The sequence below is a fragment of the Gorilla gorilla genome, chromosome 2 (assembly GCF_029281585.2).
Source record: "Gorilla gorilla gorilla isolate KB3781 chromosome 2, NHGRI_mGorGor1-v2.1_pri, whole genome shotgun sequence".
Classification (NCBI taxonomy): Eukaryota; Metazoa; Chordata; class Mammalia; order Primates; family Hominidae; genus Gorilla; species Gorilla gorilla.
In genome coordinates this window covers 61,444,274-61,463,723 of record NC_086017.1, presented here as the reverse complement: position 1 = coordinate 61,463,723, position 19,450 = coordinate 61,444,274, and the positions used below count along the sequence as shown (strand labels likewise).

Genomic DNA, 19,450 nt, shown 5'->3' with positions numbered 1-19,450 from the left:
GGTTGCAGTGGGCCGAGATCACGCCACTGTACTCCAGCCTGGGCAACGGAGTGAGATTCCATCTCAAAAAAAAGAAAAAAGAAGACCACTGGAAGACTTCAGAAGGTAACAATTCAAAGAATACTTAACCACCTTCCCTTCAGGAGGGTTGGCAGAACAACTATTGCCTACAGCCCCAGTCCCAAGTCTGTGGTGAGCCCTGCTAGAGAGGAACCCCATTGTATTCCCAGTCATGTCCAAGGCCATCTAACTACTCCAGTCACTCCTGCAGGAGCACTGGGTCCAGCCCATCAGCAATGCTTATTATCCTTCTTCTGCTATTTAGTCACCTTGCGAACATAAACTAATTCAGTCATCAAACAACCATATTAAGGAGATCATGCTCTAATTGTTCCCATTTTACAGATGAGGACATTTACCTCACAAAGCCCTAAGGAGTAAAGATAAGATTTGATTCCAGGTGGTTGATTTGTCTACAAGGTCCATGCTCTAAGCCACCACACTGCACTACTTCCCCTCTACTCCCATTTCCCTGAAAGCTATGTGGGAACAAAATAGAGAGTTCAGATCCACACATGTACTATACCTTGGTTTACAACAAAGGGTACAACAAAAATGCAATGCAGAGTGCTAGATAAATTAGATAACCATACTGGGGCAGAGGGGGATGAACCTCGACACCTATCTCACATCATACAAAAATCAATTCCAGATGGATTACAAACCTAAACGATGGATTCCAAAACCAAACTCCTATCTGCTCCCCATCTGTACCTCCCCCACAATCTTCCCAAGCTCAGAAAATGGCATCTTCCAGTTTATCAGTCCAAATACCATGGAATTCATCCTTAATTTCTCTCATACAATCTATATCCATTTGACCAACAAATCCTATTAGCTCTATCTTCAAAACATATCCTGAATCCAACTACTTTCACCACCTCCACCAAGCTATCATCGCCTCCTGCTTAGATTTCTGCATTATCTTCCTAGCTGGTTTCCCTACTTTATCCCTTATCCCCCATACAGGCAATTACCTCCATATCAGCCAGAATGATCTTTTAAAAGTCAGATTGTGTCACTCCTCTGCCCAAACTCTCCAACAGCTCTTGCTATTCCACTTGCCTACAATATTTTTTCCCTAGACAACCACCTGGCTAGCCCACTTACTTCCCTCAGGTGCAGTGGCTCACATCTGTAATTCCATCACTTGGAAGGCTGAGGTGGGAGTACAACTTAAGGCCAGGAGTTCAAGACTAGCCTGGGCAACAGAGCAAGACCCCACCTCTACCCCAAAAATTATTATTTATTCATTTGTTTATTTTTCAGGCAGCCTTCCAAGCCACAGTAGGCTTGGAGATTCCCTATTATTTATTTATTTTGAGGCAGAGTCTCCTTCTGTCACCCAAGCCAGAGTGTAACAGCACAATCTTGGCTCACTGCAACCTCCACTCCCAGGTTCAAGCAATTCTCCCGCCTCAGTCTCCCAAGTAGCTGGGATTACAGGTACCTACCACCATGTTCAGCTAATCTTTGTATTTTTTAGTAGAGACGGGGTTTCACCTTGTTGGCCAGGCTGATCTCAAACTCCCAACTTCAAGTGATCCACCTGCCTCGGCCTCCCAAAGTGCTGGGATTACAGGCGTGAGCCGCTGCATCCAGCCTATTTATTTATTTTCTGAGACAAAGTCTCACTCTGTCACCCAGGCTGGAGTGCAGTGGCACAAAGTTGACTCACTACAGCCTCAACCTCCTGGCTCAAGTGATCCTCCCACCTCAGCCTCCTAAGCAACTGGGACTACAGGTGCTTGACACCATGCCTGGCTTTTTTTTTTTTTTTTTTTTTTTTTTTGTAGTAGTAATGAGGTCTTCACTATGTTGCCTAGGCTGGTCTCAAACTCCTGACCTCAACTGATCCTCCTGCCTCAGTGTCCCAAAGTGCTTGGATTACAGGCATAAGCCACTAGGCCCAGCCTCTCTACAAAAAGTTTTTTAAAAATTAGCTGGAGTGGTGGTATGCACCTGTAGTCCTAGGAACTTGGAGGCTAAGACAGGTGGATCCTTTCAGCCCAGGAGTTCAAGGCTACAGTGAGCTCTGTCTCTAAAAAGGAAGCACCATCCCAGACTTTACCTACTCTCCCTTTCTTCATAACACTTATACCTTCTGCCATATTGTTTATATACTTGTTTACCATCTATCTCTACCTACTAAAATGAAAATCCCATGAGGAGAGGCATTTTTGTTCCCCATTCCCAATGCCCACGACAATGCCTGGCAAAGAGCAGGTGCTCAGTAATTATTATTGAATGACTGGATGAATGTATCTCTTTCCCCTGCTGCTCTCGCACACTGTTATTGCTTTCCTAATGCCCCCTGGTCTGTTTGAGACTTGCCATTGTTTTAGGCAGTGATACTCATGGGGCTACACAGCTTTTTAAGCAACTTTGACTCCAAGCCGACTCTTAACTACCAGGTACCTAACTAACAAGAAATTAATTTCAACTAACACATTTGACAAAGGCTATTCTGATAGTCCTATAGATCATATGGTGATCTGTGGGCTGGAGAGTAGTCACGTAGATTCACAGACAGATGAATAACCTTATTCACTGAATGATAATGGTTCATCTAAAGGGAGATCTTTAGCAAAGTGCCACTAAGTTCTATTCTCAGTTTTATCCTATTCCATTTCTTCCCCATGATGTGGATAGTCAGTAGTCTGATGGAATTCATTATCTAAGCAAAATGAAAGCACATGCCCCACAAAGACTTGTACATGAATGTTCATAGTGGTCTTATTTGTAATTGAAAACAAAAATAAAAAAACAATGCCCTGGGCCAAAAAAAAGAGAAAGAAAACGAAGCTGGGTGTGGTAGCTCACGTCTTTAATCCCAGCATTTTGGGATGCAAAGGCAGGCGGATCACTTGAGGTCAGGAGTTCAAGACCAGCCTGGCCAACATGGTGAAACCGCGTCTCTATTAAAAATACAAAAACTTAGCTGGGCATGGTGGCAGGCGCCTACCATCCTGGCAACTCAGGGGGCTGAGGCAGAGGTTGCAGTAAGCCGAGATCGCACCACTGCACTCCAGCCTGGCGACAGGGCAAGACTCTTTCTCGAAAAAAAAAACAACAAAAAAACAAAAAAACACATGAAATGGATAAACAAATTGGGATACATATCCATAAAGTAGAATACTACTGAGCAATGAAAGGGAATGAGCTATTCAAACATACAAGAATGAATCTCTGGCTGGGCGTGGTGGCAAATGCCTGTAATCCTAGCACTTTGGGAGGCCGAGGAGGGCAGATTATCTGAGGTCGGGAGTTCAAGATCAGCCTGGCCAACATGGTGAAACCCTGTCTCTACTAAAAAATACAAAAAATTAGGCCGGGCGCAGTGGCTCACGTCTGTAATCCCAGCACTTTGGGAGGCTGAGGTGGGCGGATCATGAGGTCACAAGTTCGAGACCAGCCTAACCAACATGGTGAAACCCCATCTCTACTAAAAATACAAAAATTAGCAGGGCGTGGTGGCACGTGCATGTAACCCCAGCTACTCAGAAGGCTGAGGCAGGAGAATTCCTTGAACCCCTGAGGCAGAGGTTGCAGTGAGCCAAGATCACGCTATTGCACTCCAGCCTGGGGGACATAGCGAGACTCCCTCTCAAAAAAAAAAAAAAAAAAAAAAAAAAAAAGCCGGGCGCAGTGGTTCATGCCTGTAATCTCAGCACTTTGGGAGGCTGAGGCGGGTGGATCACGAGGTCAGGAGTTCAAGACCAGCCTGGCCAAAATGGTGAAACCTCCTTTCTACTAAAGATAAAAAAAAAATTAGCCAGGCATGGTGATTAGTTAGTTAGGAAATACATTTATTTTAAAAATCATGTGTTCATAACAGTACTCTTAATTTCAGTTCTTCTATTCCATATCTGTATCTCCTCTGTCCCACAGTGAGAACCTTGTTTCCAACAGCATCAATACATTTACTTATTTGCCCAGTCCTACAATATACTCAAAATAGGTGGGTTTTGTTTTTGTTTTTGTTTTTATGAGATGGAGTCTCACTGTCACTGAGGCTGGAGTACAGTGGCACGATCTTGGCTCACTGCAACCTCCGCCTCCTGGGTTCAAGCGATTCTCCTGTCTCAGCCACCCGAATTGCTGGGATTACAGGTGCATGCCACCACACCCGGCTAATTTTTGTATTTTTAGTAGAGACAGGGTTTCACGATATTGGTCAGGCTTGTCTCTGACTCCTGACCTCACGTGATCTATGCGCCTTGGCCTCCCAAAGTACTGAGATTACAGGCGTGAGCCACCGCACCCAGCCTCAAAATAGTTTCAAATAGTTTCATTACAAACAATAAATCTAAGTAAAGATCAAGGTTTTACTTTATTTTTTTGAGACAGAGTCTCACTCTGTCACCAAGGCTGGAGTGCAGTGGCATGATCACAGCTCACTGCAGTCTTGACCTCCCAGACTCAGTCTTCCTGCCTCAGCCTCCTGAGTAGCTTGGACTACAGCTGTACACCACGCCTGGATAATTTTTAAATTTTTTGTAGTGATGGAGTCTCATTATTTTGTTCAGGCCGGTCTTGAACTCCTGGGCTCAAGGGATTCTCCTGCCTTGGACTCCCAAAGTGCTAAGATTATAGGTGTAAGCCACTGTGTCCAGCTCTAAGATTTTTCTTTTTTTACAGTTTTTTTTTTCCATATAATATATCCCACTGAAGCTATATAGACAAGAGTACTATATTAAAAGTTACTTGGGGCCAGGTGCGGTTGCTCACGCCTGTAATCTCAACACTTTGGGAGGCCGAGGCAGGCGGATCACAAGGTCAGGAGTTCGAGACCAGCCTGGCCAGCATGGTGAAACCCCGTCTCTACTAAAAATATACTAAAAAATACAAAAATTAGCCAGGCATGGTAGCAGGTGCCCATAGTCAGTCCCAGCTACTTGGGAGGCTGAGGCAGGATAATCACTGGAACCCAGGAGGTGGAGGTTGCAGTGATCCGAGATCACGCCACTGCACTCCAGCCTGGGGTGACGGTGAGGCTCCGTCTCAAAAAAAATAAAAAATAAAAAAGTTACTTGGGGCCAGGCACAGTAGCTCATGCCTGTAATCCCATCACTTTGGGAGGCTGAGGCGGGTGGATCACTTCAGGTCAGGAGTTTGAGACTAGCCTGGTCAACATTGTGAAATCCCATTTCTACTATCTGGTTGTTGCAAAAGTAATCACGGTTTTTGCCCTTTTTTTTTTTTTTTTGGTAAAAAATACAAAAATTAGCCGGGTGTGGTGGGGTACACCTACAGTCTCAGCAATCTCAGCTACTCAGGAGGCTGAGGCAGGAGAATTGCTTGAACCTGGGAGACAGAGGCTGTAGTAAGCCAGGACTGAGCCACTGCACTCCAGCCTGGGTGACAGAGCATGAGACTCTGTCCCAAAAAAAAGAAAAGAAAAGAAAAGCTACTTGGATTATTTTTTTTCACATTTTTCCCACCTTTATTCAGGTTTGATTGTATACTATTTATATAAAACTAATAAAAATCAAGATAATGATCATGTGTCACCCCTGAAAGTTTTTCTTATGCCGCTTTAAAGTCCTTCTCTCCTCTCTCTGCCCCTAATCCTATCCCTAGAGAAGCACTAAGCTGCTTTCTGTCATTAAGGATTGGTTTGTATTTTCTAGACTTTTAATATAAATGGAATCACATGATGTATTCTCTCTTGCTCTCTCACTCTCTTTTGGAAAAACTCTAAAACCATGTTTTTCCTCTGCTCTCACACCACTACAACAACAATCATCACCACAGAAGACTTCTAGTGACCAAATGTGTGGGGATTTCTCCCCACCACCAAGCGACCAATTAATTCTGCAGTAGGTATCAGCTAGGTGTCCTCCAAATCAATTCTAACACTATCTACCTGGAGATTATGTCAGATAGTGTCAGATCCATTTAAGTGCTCAGTCACAAGACTGCCCCCCGACGCACACCAGTTGATAGGCTTCATGTTGGGGTTCCCATGAACCCCTCTTTGGGTTCAATTAATTTGCTGGAACCACTCACAGAACTCAGAGAAATGTTTACTGGTTTATTATAAAGGATATTACAAAGGATACAGATGAGGAGATGCTAGGGTAAGGGATGGGGGAAGGGGTGCAGAGCTTCCATACCCTCCCTTTGTGTGACACCCTCCAGAAACCTCCGCATGTTCAGCTATCCATAAGCTCTCCAAACTCAGTCCTCTAGGGTTTTTTGTTTGTTGAAGACAGAGTCTCGCTCTGTCACCCAGGCTATAGTGCAGTGGTACAATCTTGGCTCACTGCAGTCTCTGCCCCCTGGGTTCAAGCAATTCTCCTGCCTCAGCCTCCCGAGTAGCTGGGATTACAGGTGTGCACCACCATGCCCAGCTAATTTTTGTATTTTTTAGTAGAGACAGGATTTCACCATATTGACCAGGCTGGTCTCGAACTCCTGGCCTCAGGTGATCCTCCCTCCTCAGCCTCCCAAAAGTGCTGTGATCCCCAAGTGCTGGGATTACAGGCGTGAGCCACCGCACCCATCTCCTCTAGGATTTTTATGGAAGCTTCACGTCAGTATTACTTCCCCCAGCATATGAGTGGGACCCTCTCTGGAATGAGGGTCTTATGAGCCATAATCAGAAAGGAGGGTTTGGAATTTTAGAGTCCTGCCTTGGGGCAGGTAAAAGGATGGCAGGAGTAGGTCAGAGAGATTCTGTTCCCTGAGGTCTCCCCCTGAGGCCTAACACATGCACCATTATAACAAAAGACTGTAACAAAGACTATGGGAGTTATAAGCCAAATATATATATCACGGTTATTTTAGGCTTAATACCACATTCTTTCTTATTCTCTCTCTCACTTTCTTGCTCTTTTTCTTTCTCTCTCTCTCAGGAGTTCTCGCTTTCACTCAGCATAATTATTTTGATATTCATTCTTCTTTTTTTTTTTTTGAGACAAAGTCTCGCTCTGTAGCCCAGGCTGGAGTGCAGTGGCGTGATCTCGGCTCACCGCAACCTCCGCCTCCCAGGTTTAAGTGATTCTCCTGCCTCAGCCTCCAGAGTACCTGGGATTACAGGTGAGCACCACTGCATTCTGTCACCCAGGCTGGAGTGCAATGGCACGATCTCAGCTCGCTGCAACCACTGCCTCACGAGTTCAAGCGATCCTCGTTCTTCAGCCTCCCAAGCAGCTGGGACTACAGACGTGGGCCACCATACCCAGCTAAGTTTTGTATTTTTAGTAGAGATGGGGTTTCGCCATGTTGGCCAGGCTGGTCTCTAACTCCTGACCTCAGGTGAACCACCTGCCTTGGCCTCCCAAGGTGCTGGAGTTACAGGCATGAGCCACCGTGCCTGTAAGCCAAATAGCTTATTTCATCTCAAAAAAGTATGTGAATTTTGATTTCTATGTCATAATTTTCATTATAAAAAACATTTAAATTCCTTACCAGTTAAAGTACCGAAACTCCTAACCTTGACACCACTTCACCAATCTTCCAGTAAAACTGACATTCTAACAAGTTTGTCAAGTTCATCCTAAAGCTCCATAAACTCCCAGTTACCCCCAACCACAAATGGAGGAACTAAGTTTGGAAATAAAACTCTTTGGCAAGCAGTCATTCTTAGAATAATCAGTAAGTTACTTATGTCTGTAGTTTCTGACCTGGACTTTGATTTGTTTTACTATAAAATTCTTGAGAAAAGCCCTACGGTTTTGTTTTGTTTTGTTTTGTTTTGTTTTGAAATGAAGTCTTGCTCTTGTCCCCCAGGCTGGAGTGCAATAGCGCGATCTCGGCTCACTGTAACCTCCGCCTCCTGGGTTCAAGCAATTCTCCTGTCTCAGCCTCCCGAGTAGCTGGGATTACAGGCACCTGCCACCACGCCCGGCTAATTTTTGTATTTTTAGTAGAAATGGGGTTTCACCATGTTGGCCAGGCTGGTCTCGAACTCCTGACCTCAACTGATCCGCCCGCCTCGGCCTCCCAAAGTGCTGGGATTATAGGCGTGAGCCACTGCACCCGGGCAAGAAAAGCCCTACTCTTGTCTTAGCTGAACATGGCTGTCCACAACGTAGGCCAAACAATTTGGATGAGCAGTGTGTTCTCAGAAGAAAAGGATGGTGGTGGCTCAGGATACCTTCTTGGAGAACCAAAGACCAAAGAAACCCAGCACAGGTAATAAAGTAAAAGCACTGGAGGAAAAGAACTGGGACATCCGGTTTTTCCTTGCAAATATTCACATAAGAAAAAGGGTAGCCTAAAAGAAATGCAAGTGGTAGTGGGAAGGGGAATCTCATTATTAACTAAGATTTGACATATATCTAGAAAATAGCTGAAATTTTGGAGTGAAACTAGGAACTGGATCCATAAATCTGAATAAGAAACATGAAGCTCTTGTTAAACAAAGAAAACATATTAAATTCTAAGAGTCTCCTTTACCCTCCAATCTTTAGTGCATATTCAAGCCCAGGTTTCTTCTTGTTATTTTTCTCCCATGTTTCTCTGCTGCAGGAGGACAAGAAACTACTTTGGAGAAATAATATTAGGATTTTTGCCATTTGTACAGACTGAAAGACCCTTGGACATCTCTCTTAGTCTGGGCTCCCTATCACGGACAGTTGACAGAGCCATCAACCATTAAGTAAGAGTCTACTGCAGGCTTAAAGAGTGAAGTAAGGCCGGGAGCGGTGGCTCACGCCTGTAATTCCAGCACTCTGGGAGGCCGAGGTGGGTGGATCACTTGAGGTCAGGAGTTTGAGACCAGCCCAGCCAACATGGTGAAACCCGTCTCTACTAAAAATACAAAAATTAGTCGGGTGTGGTGGTGTGTGCTGTAATCCCAGCTACTCGGGAGGCTGAGGCAGGAGAATCGCTTGAACCTGGGAGGCGGAGGTTGCAGTGAGCCGAGATCCTGCCACTGTACTCCAGCCTGGACAACAGAGTGAGACTCTGTCTCAAAAACAAACCCAAAAAACAAAAACAGTGAAGTGAAATCAAGGAAATAAATGTGCCAATGAACCAGCAATACACTGGAAAATCCCTTTACAAAGCCATGAAAACATAGGACTCTACCTGTGACATGTATCCAACCATTCCACACTTTCACATCCACTGGAACATACATTAAGCAGCAACTGGAAATAAACTTTTTAAAATAAAGGCTGGATTATTCCAGGAGTTCCCTTCATCTAAATATTCCAAAGTACCTCATGTGGGGGAATAGACTGGACCTGAAGCTAAGCTAGAAGAAAATAGGGAGCCCTAAAACCATTACCAGGCCAAGTGTGGTGGCTCACGCTTGTTATCCCAGCACTTTGGGAGACTGAGGCAGGCAGATTGCTTGAGCCCAGAAGTTCCAGACCAGCCTGGGCAACATGGCAAAACCCTGTCTCTGAAAAAAAAAAAAAAAAATTTGCTAGACCGGGCGCAGTGGCTCATGCCTGTAATCCTAGCACTTTGGGAGGCTAAGGTAGGAGGACTGCTTAAGGCCAGGAGTTCAAGAGCAGCCTGGCAACATAGAGAGACCCTGTGTCTATTTTATAAAAAAAATTTAAAAGCCTGTAATCCCAGCAGTTTGGGAGGCTGAGGTGGGTGGATCATTTGAGGTCAGAAGTTCGAGACCAGCCTAGCCAACATGGTGAAACCCCAGCTCTACTAAAAAAAAAACACATACACACAAAAATTAGCCAGGCATAGTGGCACATGCCTGTAATCCCAACTACTCGGGAGGCTGAGGTAGGAGAATCGCTTGAACCTGGGAGGCAGAGGTTGCAGTGAGCTGAGATAGCTCCACTGTACTCCAGCCCAGGCAACAGAGTGAGACTCCGTCTCAAAATAAAATAAAATAAAATAATAATTTTTAAAAAATTTTAAAAATTAGCTGGGCATGGTGACGCACACCTGTAGTCTCAGCTACCTGGGAGGCTAAGGTGGGAGGACCACCTGACCCTGGGGTGCTGCAGTGAGTCGTGATCACGCCACTGCACTCCAGCCTGGGTGATCCTGGGTGAGACCCTGTCTCAAAAAAAAAAAAAAAAAAGAAGAATGAATGAATGAAAGAAAGAAAAACTATTATATAAGGAAAGCCAATCCCAGAGGTATCAAATTTTGAACCCCTACCTTTAATAACAACAGACCCTAAAGGTGTTAACACCCAACTTTCCCTACCATTCTGAAAGAATAGAGAAAGCTAAGGACAGATATCCGGAGAAAAGAAAAAGAGGGGGATGAAAAACCAAATCCAAAATGTCTCACAACATGTCATGGGTCCTTTAACATGTTATAAACAAAAAACACTATCTTCTCCTCACTTGAAGGTTGGTTTGAAGACAAAGTCGTGGTGCTGTTCTCCAACAGCCAAACCTCCGTGTTCTATAATAACCAGTTCTTGCACTACTATCCCACTACTCAACATACAAAGGTCAGTATCAAGGAGGAAACAATGCCCTGACTTATTGTAGCAAAGCCAAAAGTATCTTTCACTCCCCCATCCACTCCCTATCCTGTTCATCCCACCTTTGTAAAAGATCTCATGATCTTCCTGGGCTTTTACCCATCCCTCTTCAATCTGCCCTACAAATCCAGTAAGTCACCAAGTCCTATAAAATCCAGTGCAACAAGTCTGACCATTTACTCCTCTTGTGTGATTGACTGACACAAACAGTTCTAATCCTCATTACCCTTTCCCATAGAGTCCTACTACAGACCTAACTGATCCTTCCTGTGTACAGGCCATGTCTTTGATACAGTGCTAGAGTAACATTCCTGAAGTCAAAGGTCTAACATTCCTGAAGTCAAAGGTCTGATGGATGCTCATCAGTAAAAGGGCCCATCGGCCAGGCACGGTGGCTCATGTCTGTAAGCCCAGCACTTTGGGAGGCTGAGGCGTGTGGATTAATTGAGTTCATGTGTTTGAGACCAGCCTGGCCAACATGGTAAAACTCTGTCTCTACTGAAAATACAAAAAATTAGCAGGATGTGGTGGCGCGTGCCTGTAGTCCCAGCTACTCAGGAGGCTGAGGCAGGAGAATCGCTTGAACCTGGGAGGTGAAGGTTGCAGTGAGCCAAGATTGTGCCACCAGCCTGGATGACAGAGCGAGACTCCGTCAAAAAAAAAAAAAAAAAAAAAAAGCGCCCATCAATTCCACAATTCCATGTTGCCTATAAAACAAATTCTAAACTACTCCATGATCTAACCATAGGTCATCTCTCCAGTCTCACTCTGGTGATTCCCCCTCTTGTGTCCAGTGCATTAACAAATAAGACGGCTCATCATTCCTTAGCATTTGCCATACTTTCCCTTCTACTTTGCCTTATACCTCCTGTTACTTCTAACTGTCCTTCCACCTCTGCTCAACAATAATTAACAATCACCTTCTTCCCTCAAAGCAGAAACTAGGAAAGAAAGCAAACATATCACAGGAAAGGCGATTATAAGAATCTATGGTCTCAGAAGCAGCATTGGTTTGAAAAAGGAGCAATGCCTTGAAGACCAAAAGTCCAGCTTTGCCACTTTCTTGCTAAGTTATACTGAGTAAGCTACTCACCTTTCTGAGCCCCAGTTTCCCCATCTGTAAAATGTATCTACCCTACCTAACATACAAGATTATCCAGACAATTAAGTATGGGCCGGGCACAGTCGTTCATGCCTGTAATCCCAGCACTTTGGGAGGCCAAGGCAGGCGGATCACCTGAAGTCAGGAGTTTGAGACCAGCCTGGCCAACATGGTGAAACTCTGTCTCTACTAAATACAAAAACTTAGCCAGGCATAGTGGTGCATGCCTGTAATTCCAGCTACAACTCGGGAGGCTGAGGTGGGAGAACTGCTTGAACTCAGGAGGTGGAGGTTGCAGTGAGCTGAGATCATGCCACTGCACTCCAGCCTGGGCAAAAGAGCAAGACTCCATCTCAAAAAAAAAAAAAGAAAAAGAAAAAAGAAAGACAATTAAGTATGATAAAGTGTGTCAAAATGCTTATGGGGGGATGGAGCTAAAGCTTACAGGGAAAATTATACCTTTAAATGCTTATATAGAAAAAAAATCTAAAAATTAATGAGCTACGCACATTCTTAAGAAGTTTGAAAGAAAGCTTTAAATACTTACATAGAAAAACATCTGAAAATTAATAAGCTACGTGCATTCCTAAGAAGTCTAAAAGAAAGGCAAAATAAACCCAAAAGAAACAGAAAATTAGAAAGCAGAAATTACAAAGAAAACAAACACAATACACCAAACCCAAAAGACAGTTTTTCGAAAAGAATAAGATTGTTCACATGCTTGTGTAAACTATGACAAACAATATAAAAGTAAGCTACGGTTATCCAGTAGAGATGAAACTTCAAATAAAAAGGGCTGAAGTGGCCGGGCACAGTGGCTCACGCCTGTAATCCCAGCACTTTGGGAGGCCGAGACGGATGGATCACGAGGTCAGGAGATCGAGACCATTCTGGCTAACACGGTGAGACCCCGTCTCTACTAATAATACAAAAAATTAGCCAGGCATGGTGCTGGGCGCCTGTAGTCCCAGCTACTCAGGAGGCTGAGGCAGGAGAATGGCGTAAACCTGGGAGGAAGAGGTTGCAGTGAGCCGAGATCGCGCCACTGCACTCCAGCCTGGGTGACAGGGCAAGACTCCATCTCAAAAAAACATAAAAAAAAAAAAGGGGGGGGCTGAAGTAAGTTTCTTTTGTGAAATGGTTTCTCAGATCTCAGTACTATTGACATTTGGGACAGATAATTGTTGGGGTGAGCTAGGGGCTCTCCTATGCATTGTAGGATGTTTAATAGCATCCTCAGCCTCTATCCACAAGATGACAGTAGCATCCCCACCCCACCCCCAACAATCCTGACAACCAGTGTCTTCACACATTGTAAACTGTTCCCTAAGAAGCAAAATCATACCAGGTTGAGAACCACTGCTCTAAGAAAACAAAAGGGCCACATCACACTACACCAACTAAAACTAGATTATTCATAGCTATTCTTACTAGTAGAATAGCTAGCTGCTCTGCCCATGACTACGGGATGGCAGCAAGGACAAGACTAAAGAAATAGGCAGGTTTTGGATTTTTCAGGAAAATTGCATAGAGTGCTCAACATGAGAGGAAAAGAAAAGCTTTAGGCCGGGCGTGGATCACGCCTGTAATCCCAGCACTTTGGGAAACCGAGGCAGGTGAATCACCTGAGGTCAGGAGTTCAAGACCAGCCTGGCCAAAATGGTGAAACCCTGTCTCTACTAAAAATACAAAAATTAGCTGGGCATGGTGGCAGGCACCTGTAATCTCAGCTACTCAGGAGGCTGAGGCAGGAGAATTGCTAGAACCTGGGAGGCGGAGGTTGCAGTGAGCCGAGATCGCGCCATTGCACTCCAGCCAGGGCCAACAAAAGAAAAAAAAAAAGCTTTAAGAGGTAAAATAGGGTCAAAGACACCACAAGTAACAGAAGTATCACTTTTATTTTTGTGGCTCTAACACTGTAGTGAAATATAAAAAATGGTCCTTGAGTCAAATTCCAAGAAGTCAGTTAACCTAGCAGAGCACAGCAGGACATAGGGCCTAATGGAACGTTTGTTTATCACTCTGAACTTCAATAAAAATGAGTCATTTTAAAATTTTAAAAAAGTATTTAAGGCCGGGCATGGTGGCTCACCCCTGTAATCCCCAGCACTTTGGGAGGCCAAGGCGGGCAGATCACCTGAGGTTAGGAGTTCGAGAACAGCCTGACCAACATAGAGAAATCCCGTCTCTACTAAAAATACAAAATTAGCCAGGCATGGTGGCAGGCACATGTAATCCCAGCTACTCAGGAGGCCGAGGCAAGAGAATCGCTTGAACCGGGAGGTGAAGGTTGCAGTGAGCCAAGATGGCGCCATTCCACTCCAGCCTGGGCAACGAGCAAAACTCCACCTCAAAAAAAAAAAAAAAAAAAAAAAAAACACCAAAACCAAATTGCACAGCTACATTATTCTGAGACAAATCACAATTAAATTCTTGTCATTTCTAAATAAATAACAGTAAAATCCGCAGAAGCATATCATATAATTTTTGAATAATTAACAATTTTACAAGGAAAAGGGAAAAGAGAATTCCAAGAAGCCAACAGGGAAGACAGTGTGTATATATCCATTACACTCACCAGAAGCATCTAAAATCCAATCTAAACCTGATGGGAGTTCTAAGGATGTCTGTAAATACAATTATGAGAACCCAATGATGAAAAGCAAAAAGTGATGCTGACACCTAGGGACTCTAACATCATCTCAGGAACAATGAGAGCCAAGCAAACATTACTGTCTTCCATTATTTCTATTCATTCTACTTTCTAGAAATGAGACTCCAGCTGAATAAGCTAGCAACAGACAGCAAATGCTACTGGAGGGATAAAAGTGAATGGTCATTTCCCCACAGAAATGGAGAGAGGCTTCTGGACAGCATAAAGGAGGGCAAACGGATTCCCAAGCCACATGACAACTGTTAGGATGAATGAGAACTGAAGATAGTAAACATCAGCAAAGACAGAGGATCAGTGCTCATCCTCCTGGAATCTGGAGAACGGCAGGAGTACATTTTCCTACGTTCCTTCAGATTCAAGTAATTAGATGATCTAATGCAACGTTCAGTCCCACTAGGGGGTCTGTCATGAACAGACAAAAACCCTATTCCTCAGTCAGTAGGTAGCTTACAAACAACTAAATCCTATGCCATAAAAGGCTGGAATTAATTGAGAAGCCTTGTGGCTGGCCAAATAACCTAACATTAGACTGAACATTAAAAGTTCAATGCCATTTCAAGAAGCTGAGGGCAAAGGAAGGAGTGAGCTGGGCAAACCAAATAGAAGGCATCAAAAGGGGGTCTACCAGCTATGGAGATGTAGTGCCCTCCCAGTAAGGGCAATTTATAGTCACTGGAATGGCCAAGAGGTAGCGCAGCACTGCAGGAGATGCAGTGAGCTTTCTGAAGTTGTGAATCTGTCTGAGAATCTCTGCCTGGACAATTCCCTCATGTACATACAAGCACAATTGTATGTATAATTTCAGAAAACTTACAGACACTCACAGTTACCCTCACATCTACCTGAAGAGCCCATGGCCTCCAGACTGCAAAGTCTTACCATAGGAACTCTGCCATTGACTCCTCCATGACCTGGGCAAGTATGCAACACTCGAATCTCTGGACCTGAGTCCAGACATCTGTCAGAGACAAGCTAAAGGCTAAAGGTTCTTCCAGCAGTAAAACAAAGCTTATGTGGAGGAACAATAATCCATTTCCTAGGAATGAGCATCTGAATTCATTGCATCTCAGTTCCTAGTCTGTATCTTCCCACTATGGATGGCCTAAGAAATCTAACTGGAAACGCCAAGGTCTCCCAGCAAAAATTCCACTGGAGGAAAATATAAGGCAACTTCTGTCACTCAATAGAGCCCACTTACCATCCAGCAGGTCTTCTTCATCATCCCTGTCACACTCCTCCACTGCCACCTCCTCCTCCTCCTCCTCCTCTTCCGCATCCTCCAGCTCCACGTCCGGGTCCAGGTCTGGATCGCTCCCTGAGGCAGATTCGTCTGACATGGCTCCCAGAGGTCCTCAGTGGGCATTACCGACTCATGGTCCACTGCAGGGGTGCTAGGAGAGGATGAAAGGCATCAGAATCACCAAGGGTTTTGCTTAGGAACACAAGTCTTTCAAAGAAAAAAATGCTAGCTGGGCACAGTGGCTCATGCCTGTAATCCCAGCACTTTGGGAGGTCAAGGTGGGTGGATCATTGAGGTCAGGAGTTCGAGACCAGCCTGGCCAACATGGTGAAAACCCATCTCTACTAAAAATACAAAAGTTAGTCAGGCATGGTGGCACACACCTGTAATCCCAGCTACTCAGGTGGCTGAGGCATGAGAATTGCTTGAACCGGGGAGGCAGAGGTTGCAGTGAGCCAAGATGGCACCACTGCATTCCAGCCTGAGCGACGAGGTGAGACTCTGTCTCCAAAAGAAAAACAAAGAAAAAAATGCTGAACATGAATTCCCTGGAACTTCTCTAAGCAAGGCAAGCTAACCGTATCCAAATCACTACCTTCCCTATGAGTGTTCTGGCTCTGAGACATGTTTTAGTGACTCTGCATAGCTCAAACATCTCTTGGCTATTTTGACAAGAAAACACCTTAAAGTAACAATAACAACAAAACTATAAACCTTGGAAATCCTATTTGTTCATTCCTTCCTGTATCAACTGTTTCCTGAGCACCAATTCTCTGTATCTATTTATACATATACATATATGTGTGTGTGTGTATATATATATATATATATACACACACACACACAGAGTCCCCAACCTGCGATGGTTTAACTTACAATTGTGCAAAAATGACACACATTCAGTAGAAACTGTGCTTCAAATTTTAAATTTTTCCCAGGCTAGTGACATATGGAACTATACTCTCTGGCAATGCTGAGTAGCAGCAATGAGCCGAAGCTTCCAGTCCACCATGCTATCATGAAGTGTGCAGTTTTCTGTGCTGCCAGATAATTTTGACTGTAGACAATGTAAGTGCTCTTTATTTTATTTATTTATTTTTAGACAAGGTCCAGCTCTGTTGGCCAGGCTGGAGTGTGGGTGGAGTGCAGAGGCACAATCATAGCTCACTGCAGCCTCAAATTCCTGGGTTCAAGCAATCCTTCTGCCTAAGACCTCCTGAGTAGCTAGGACGACAGGCACATACAACCATGCCTGGCTAAGACAGTGTTAACTGTTCTGAGCACCTTTAAGGTAGTCTAGCCCAAACTATGATGTTCAGTAGGTTAGGTGTATTAAATAGACTTTCAACTTACAATATTTTCAACTTATGATGCATTTATCAGGATGTAACCCCATTGTACATGGAGGAACAGTTGTATATAGTCGCAGGTGCTATTCTAGAGTTTGGGGACACAGCAGGAAGCAGAACAAAGCATGCAGTGAATACTTAGGGCTGGTGTGTGGCAGGAGGAGCTGCTAGTTTATATAGGGGAGGTCAGTGAAGTTCTCACTGAGCAGAAACCAAAAGGAAGGAAGGAAGCCATAAAGACATCTTGAGGGAGTGCGTTCCAGGAAGACTGAGCACCAACGGCAGAGGAGGAGTGGCTGGGAGTACTCAGGAGCTAGAAGTATGTTTTACCCAAGTTATTCATTCATTCATTCACATTCAGTCCATCATTTGGTAACCTGCTATACTATGTCTATCATGTGTCAGGCACTGTGCATGTCTGTTTGTCTCTCTTATCACTTTACTATTAGCTGTAAAGGCCATTCCTTCTTGAGGGTAAAAAAATAAAAACCATGGTAAAGAGATGGCTAGTTGGGTTAGCTCTTTGATAAAGTAAATATAGCAAAATGTTAACTAGTAAATTCACTGACCAATTCTTTCCATTTTTTCCGTATATTTCAAATTTTCTTTTCTTTTTTTTTTTTTTTTTTTTTTGAGATGCAGTTTTACTCTGTCACCCAGGCTGGCATGCAGTGGCACGATCTCAGCTCACTGCAACCTCCACCTCCTGGGTTCAGGTGAATCTCCTGCCTCAGCCTCCCGAGTAGCTGGAACTACAGGTGTGCACCACCACACCCAGCTAATTTTTGTATTTTTAGCAGAGACGGGGTTTTACCATGTTGGCCAGGCTGTTCTCTAACTCCTGACCTCAGGTGATCCTCCCGCCTCAGCCTCCCAAAGTGCTGGGATTACAGGCATCAGTCACCACGCCCAGCCTCAAATTTTCACACTAAAATCAGAAAAGAGGTAAATCATCTTTTTTTTTTGTTTTTTTTTGAGATGGAGTCTCACTCTGTCACCCAGGCTGGAGTGCAGTGGCGCGATCTTGGCTTACTGCAAGCTCCACCTCCTGAGTTCATACCATTCTCCTGCCTCAGCCTCCCAAGTAGCTGGGACTACAGGCGCCCACCACCACGCCCAGCTAATTTTTTGTATTTTTAGTAGAGACAGGGTCTCACCGTGTTAGCCAGGATGGTCTCGATCTCCTGACCTCGTGATCCGCCTGCCTCGGCCTCCCAAAGTGCTGGGATTACAGGCATGAGCCACCGCACCCGGCCATAAATCATCTTTTACAAGACAAACTGCTGCAGATAAATACATCAACAATCAGATCATCCTCAAATTCCTATCTCCCAAAATAAAAACTGAAGTACAAGTCTCTAGTCATTTAACATAAAAAGTACTGCAGAACTGCAATCTCTTACTAAGCTTCAGATAATTTGAAACATAACATCTATCTTCTCCTAAACAGAAAAGAAAAAAAGAAAAGCAAACTAGATTATGTAGAGTTTTGGAAAACTAGAACTTAAGGATTGTTCAGAGTTAGAAATAACAGGAATTACGAATGTGTGTGTGCAGATGGTTCATGTACTTAGCCTCTCAAAGTAAAAAACAGCTGTGAAATGATCTAGTAATAAAATTTAAATTTTTGCATTAATAACTCACTTCCAAAAACATCTGCAAAGGGCATTAAGGGACAGGGGATAAATGTGATCGACAAATACAAATTCATATAATTAATGCTGAGCTACCATTCACTTAGTGACCTGGCAGATTTTAAATCTCTGTAGAAACGACTATCCGGCCAGGCGTGGTTGCTCATGCTTGTAATCCCAGCACTTTGGGAGGCCGAGGCAGGCGGATCACGAGGTCAGGAGATCAAAACCATCCTGGCTAACACGTGTGAAACCCCATCTCTACTAAAAAATACAAAAAATTAGCCGGGCGTGGTGGCGGGTGCCTATAGTCCCAGCTACTCCGGAGGCTGAGGCAGGAGAATGGCGTGAACCCGGGAGGCGGAGCTTGCAGTGAGCCGAGATCGCGCCACTGCACTCCAGCCTGGGCGACACAGCAAGACTCCCATCTCGAGAAAAAAAAAAAAGAAAGAAATCACTACCCTGTGTCACTGGTTCATTTAATAGGTTTTAGAAAGGAAGTAGTAAATCAATTAGATATCAACAACTTTGATAGTAAAATTTACTTCTTAATATTTGCAGTGAAATTTATTTCTGAATGTTAGTATATTCATCAGTAACTACTCTGTGTTTGGAAGTCAACGGTTGCAAACCACAACCCCTCTCTTTCATCCTAGACTCCTTGAGATAAGAGTGTTTTGGCCAGGCATGGTGGCTCACATCTGTAATCCCAGCACTTTGGGAGACTGAAGTGGGCAGATCACCTGAGGTCAGGAGTTCAAGACCAGCCCAAACAACATGGTGAAACCCCCATCTCTACTAAAAATACAAAACTAGCCAGGCATAGTAGCGCATGCCTATAATCCCAGCTACTCGGGAGGCTGAAGCAGAAGAATCGCCTGAACCCAGGAGGTGGAGATTCCAGTGAGCTGAGATCCCACCACTGCACTCCAGCCTGGGCAACAAGAGTGAAACTCCAACTCAAAAAAAAA

At 44.2% G+C, this 19,450-nt stretch overlaps 1 protein-coding gene across 6 annotated transcripts in view; it reads right to left on the bottom strand.

Annotated features, from left to right (window-relative positions):
* Positions 1–19,450, bottom strand: part of RAD54L2 (RAD54 like 2) — a 133,258-nt gene that overhangs the window by 63,599 nt on the left and 50,209 nt on the right. For all 6 annotated transcript variants that reach the window (XM_055382529.2, XM_019024055.4, XM_004034227.5 and 3 more), the window contains one exon: positions 15,455–15,647. In XM_055382529.2, the coding sequence (XP_055238504.2) occupies positions 15,455–15,593 (139 nt within the window). In that variant the 5' untranslated portion in view covers positions 15,594–15,647. The remainder of the gene's footprint in view (positions 1–15,454; positions 15,648–19,450) is intronic.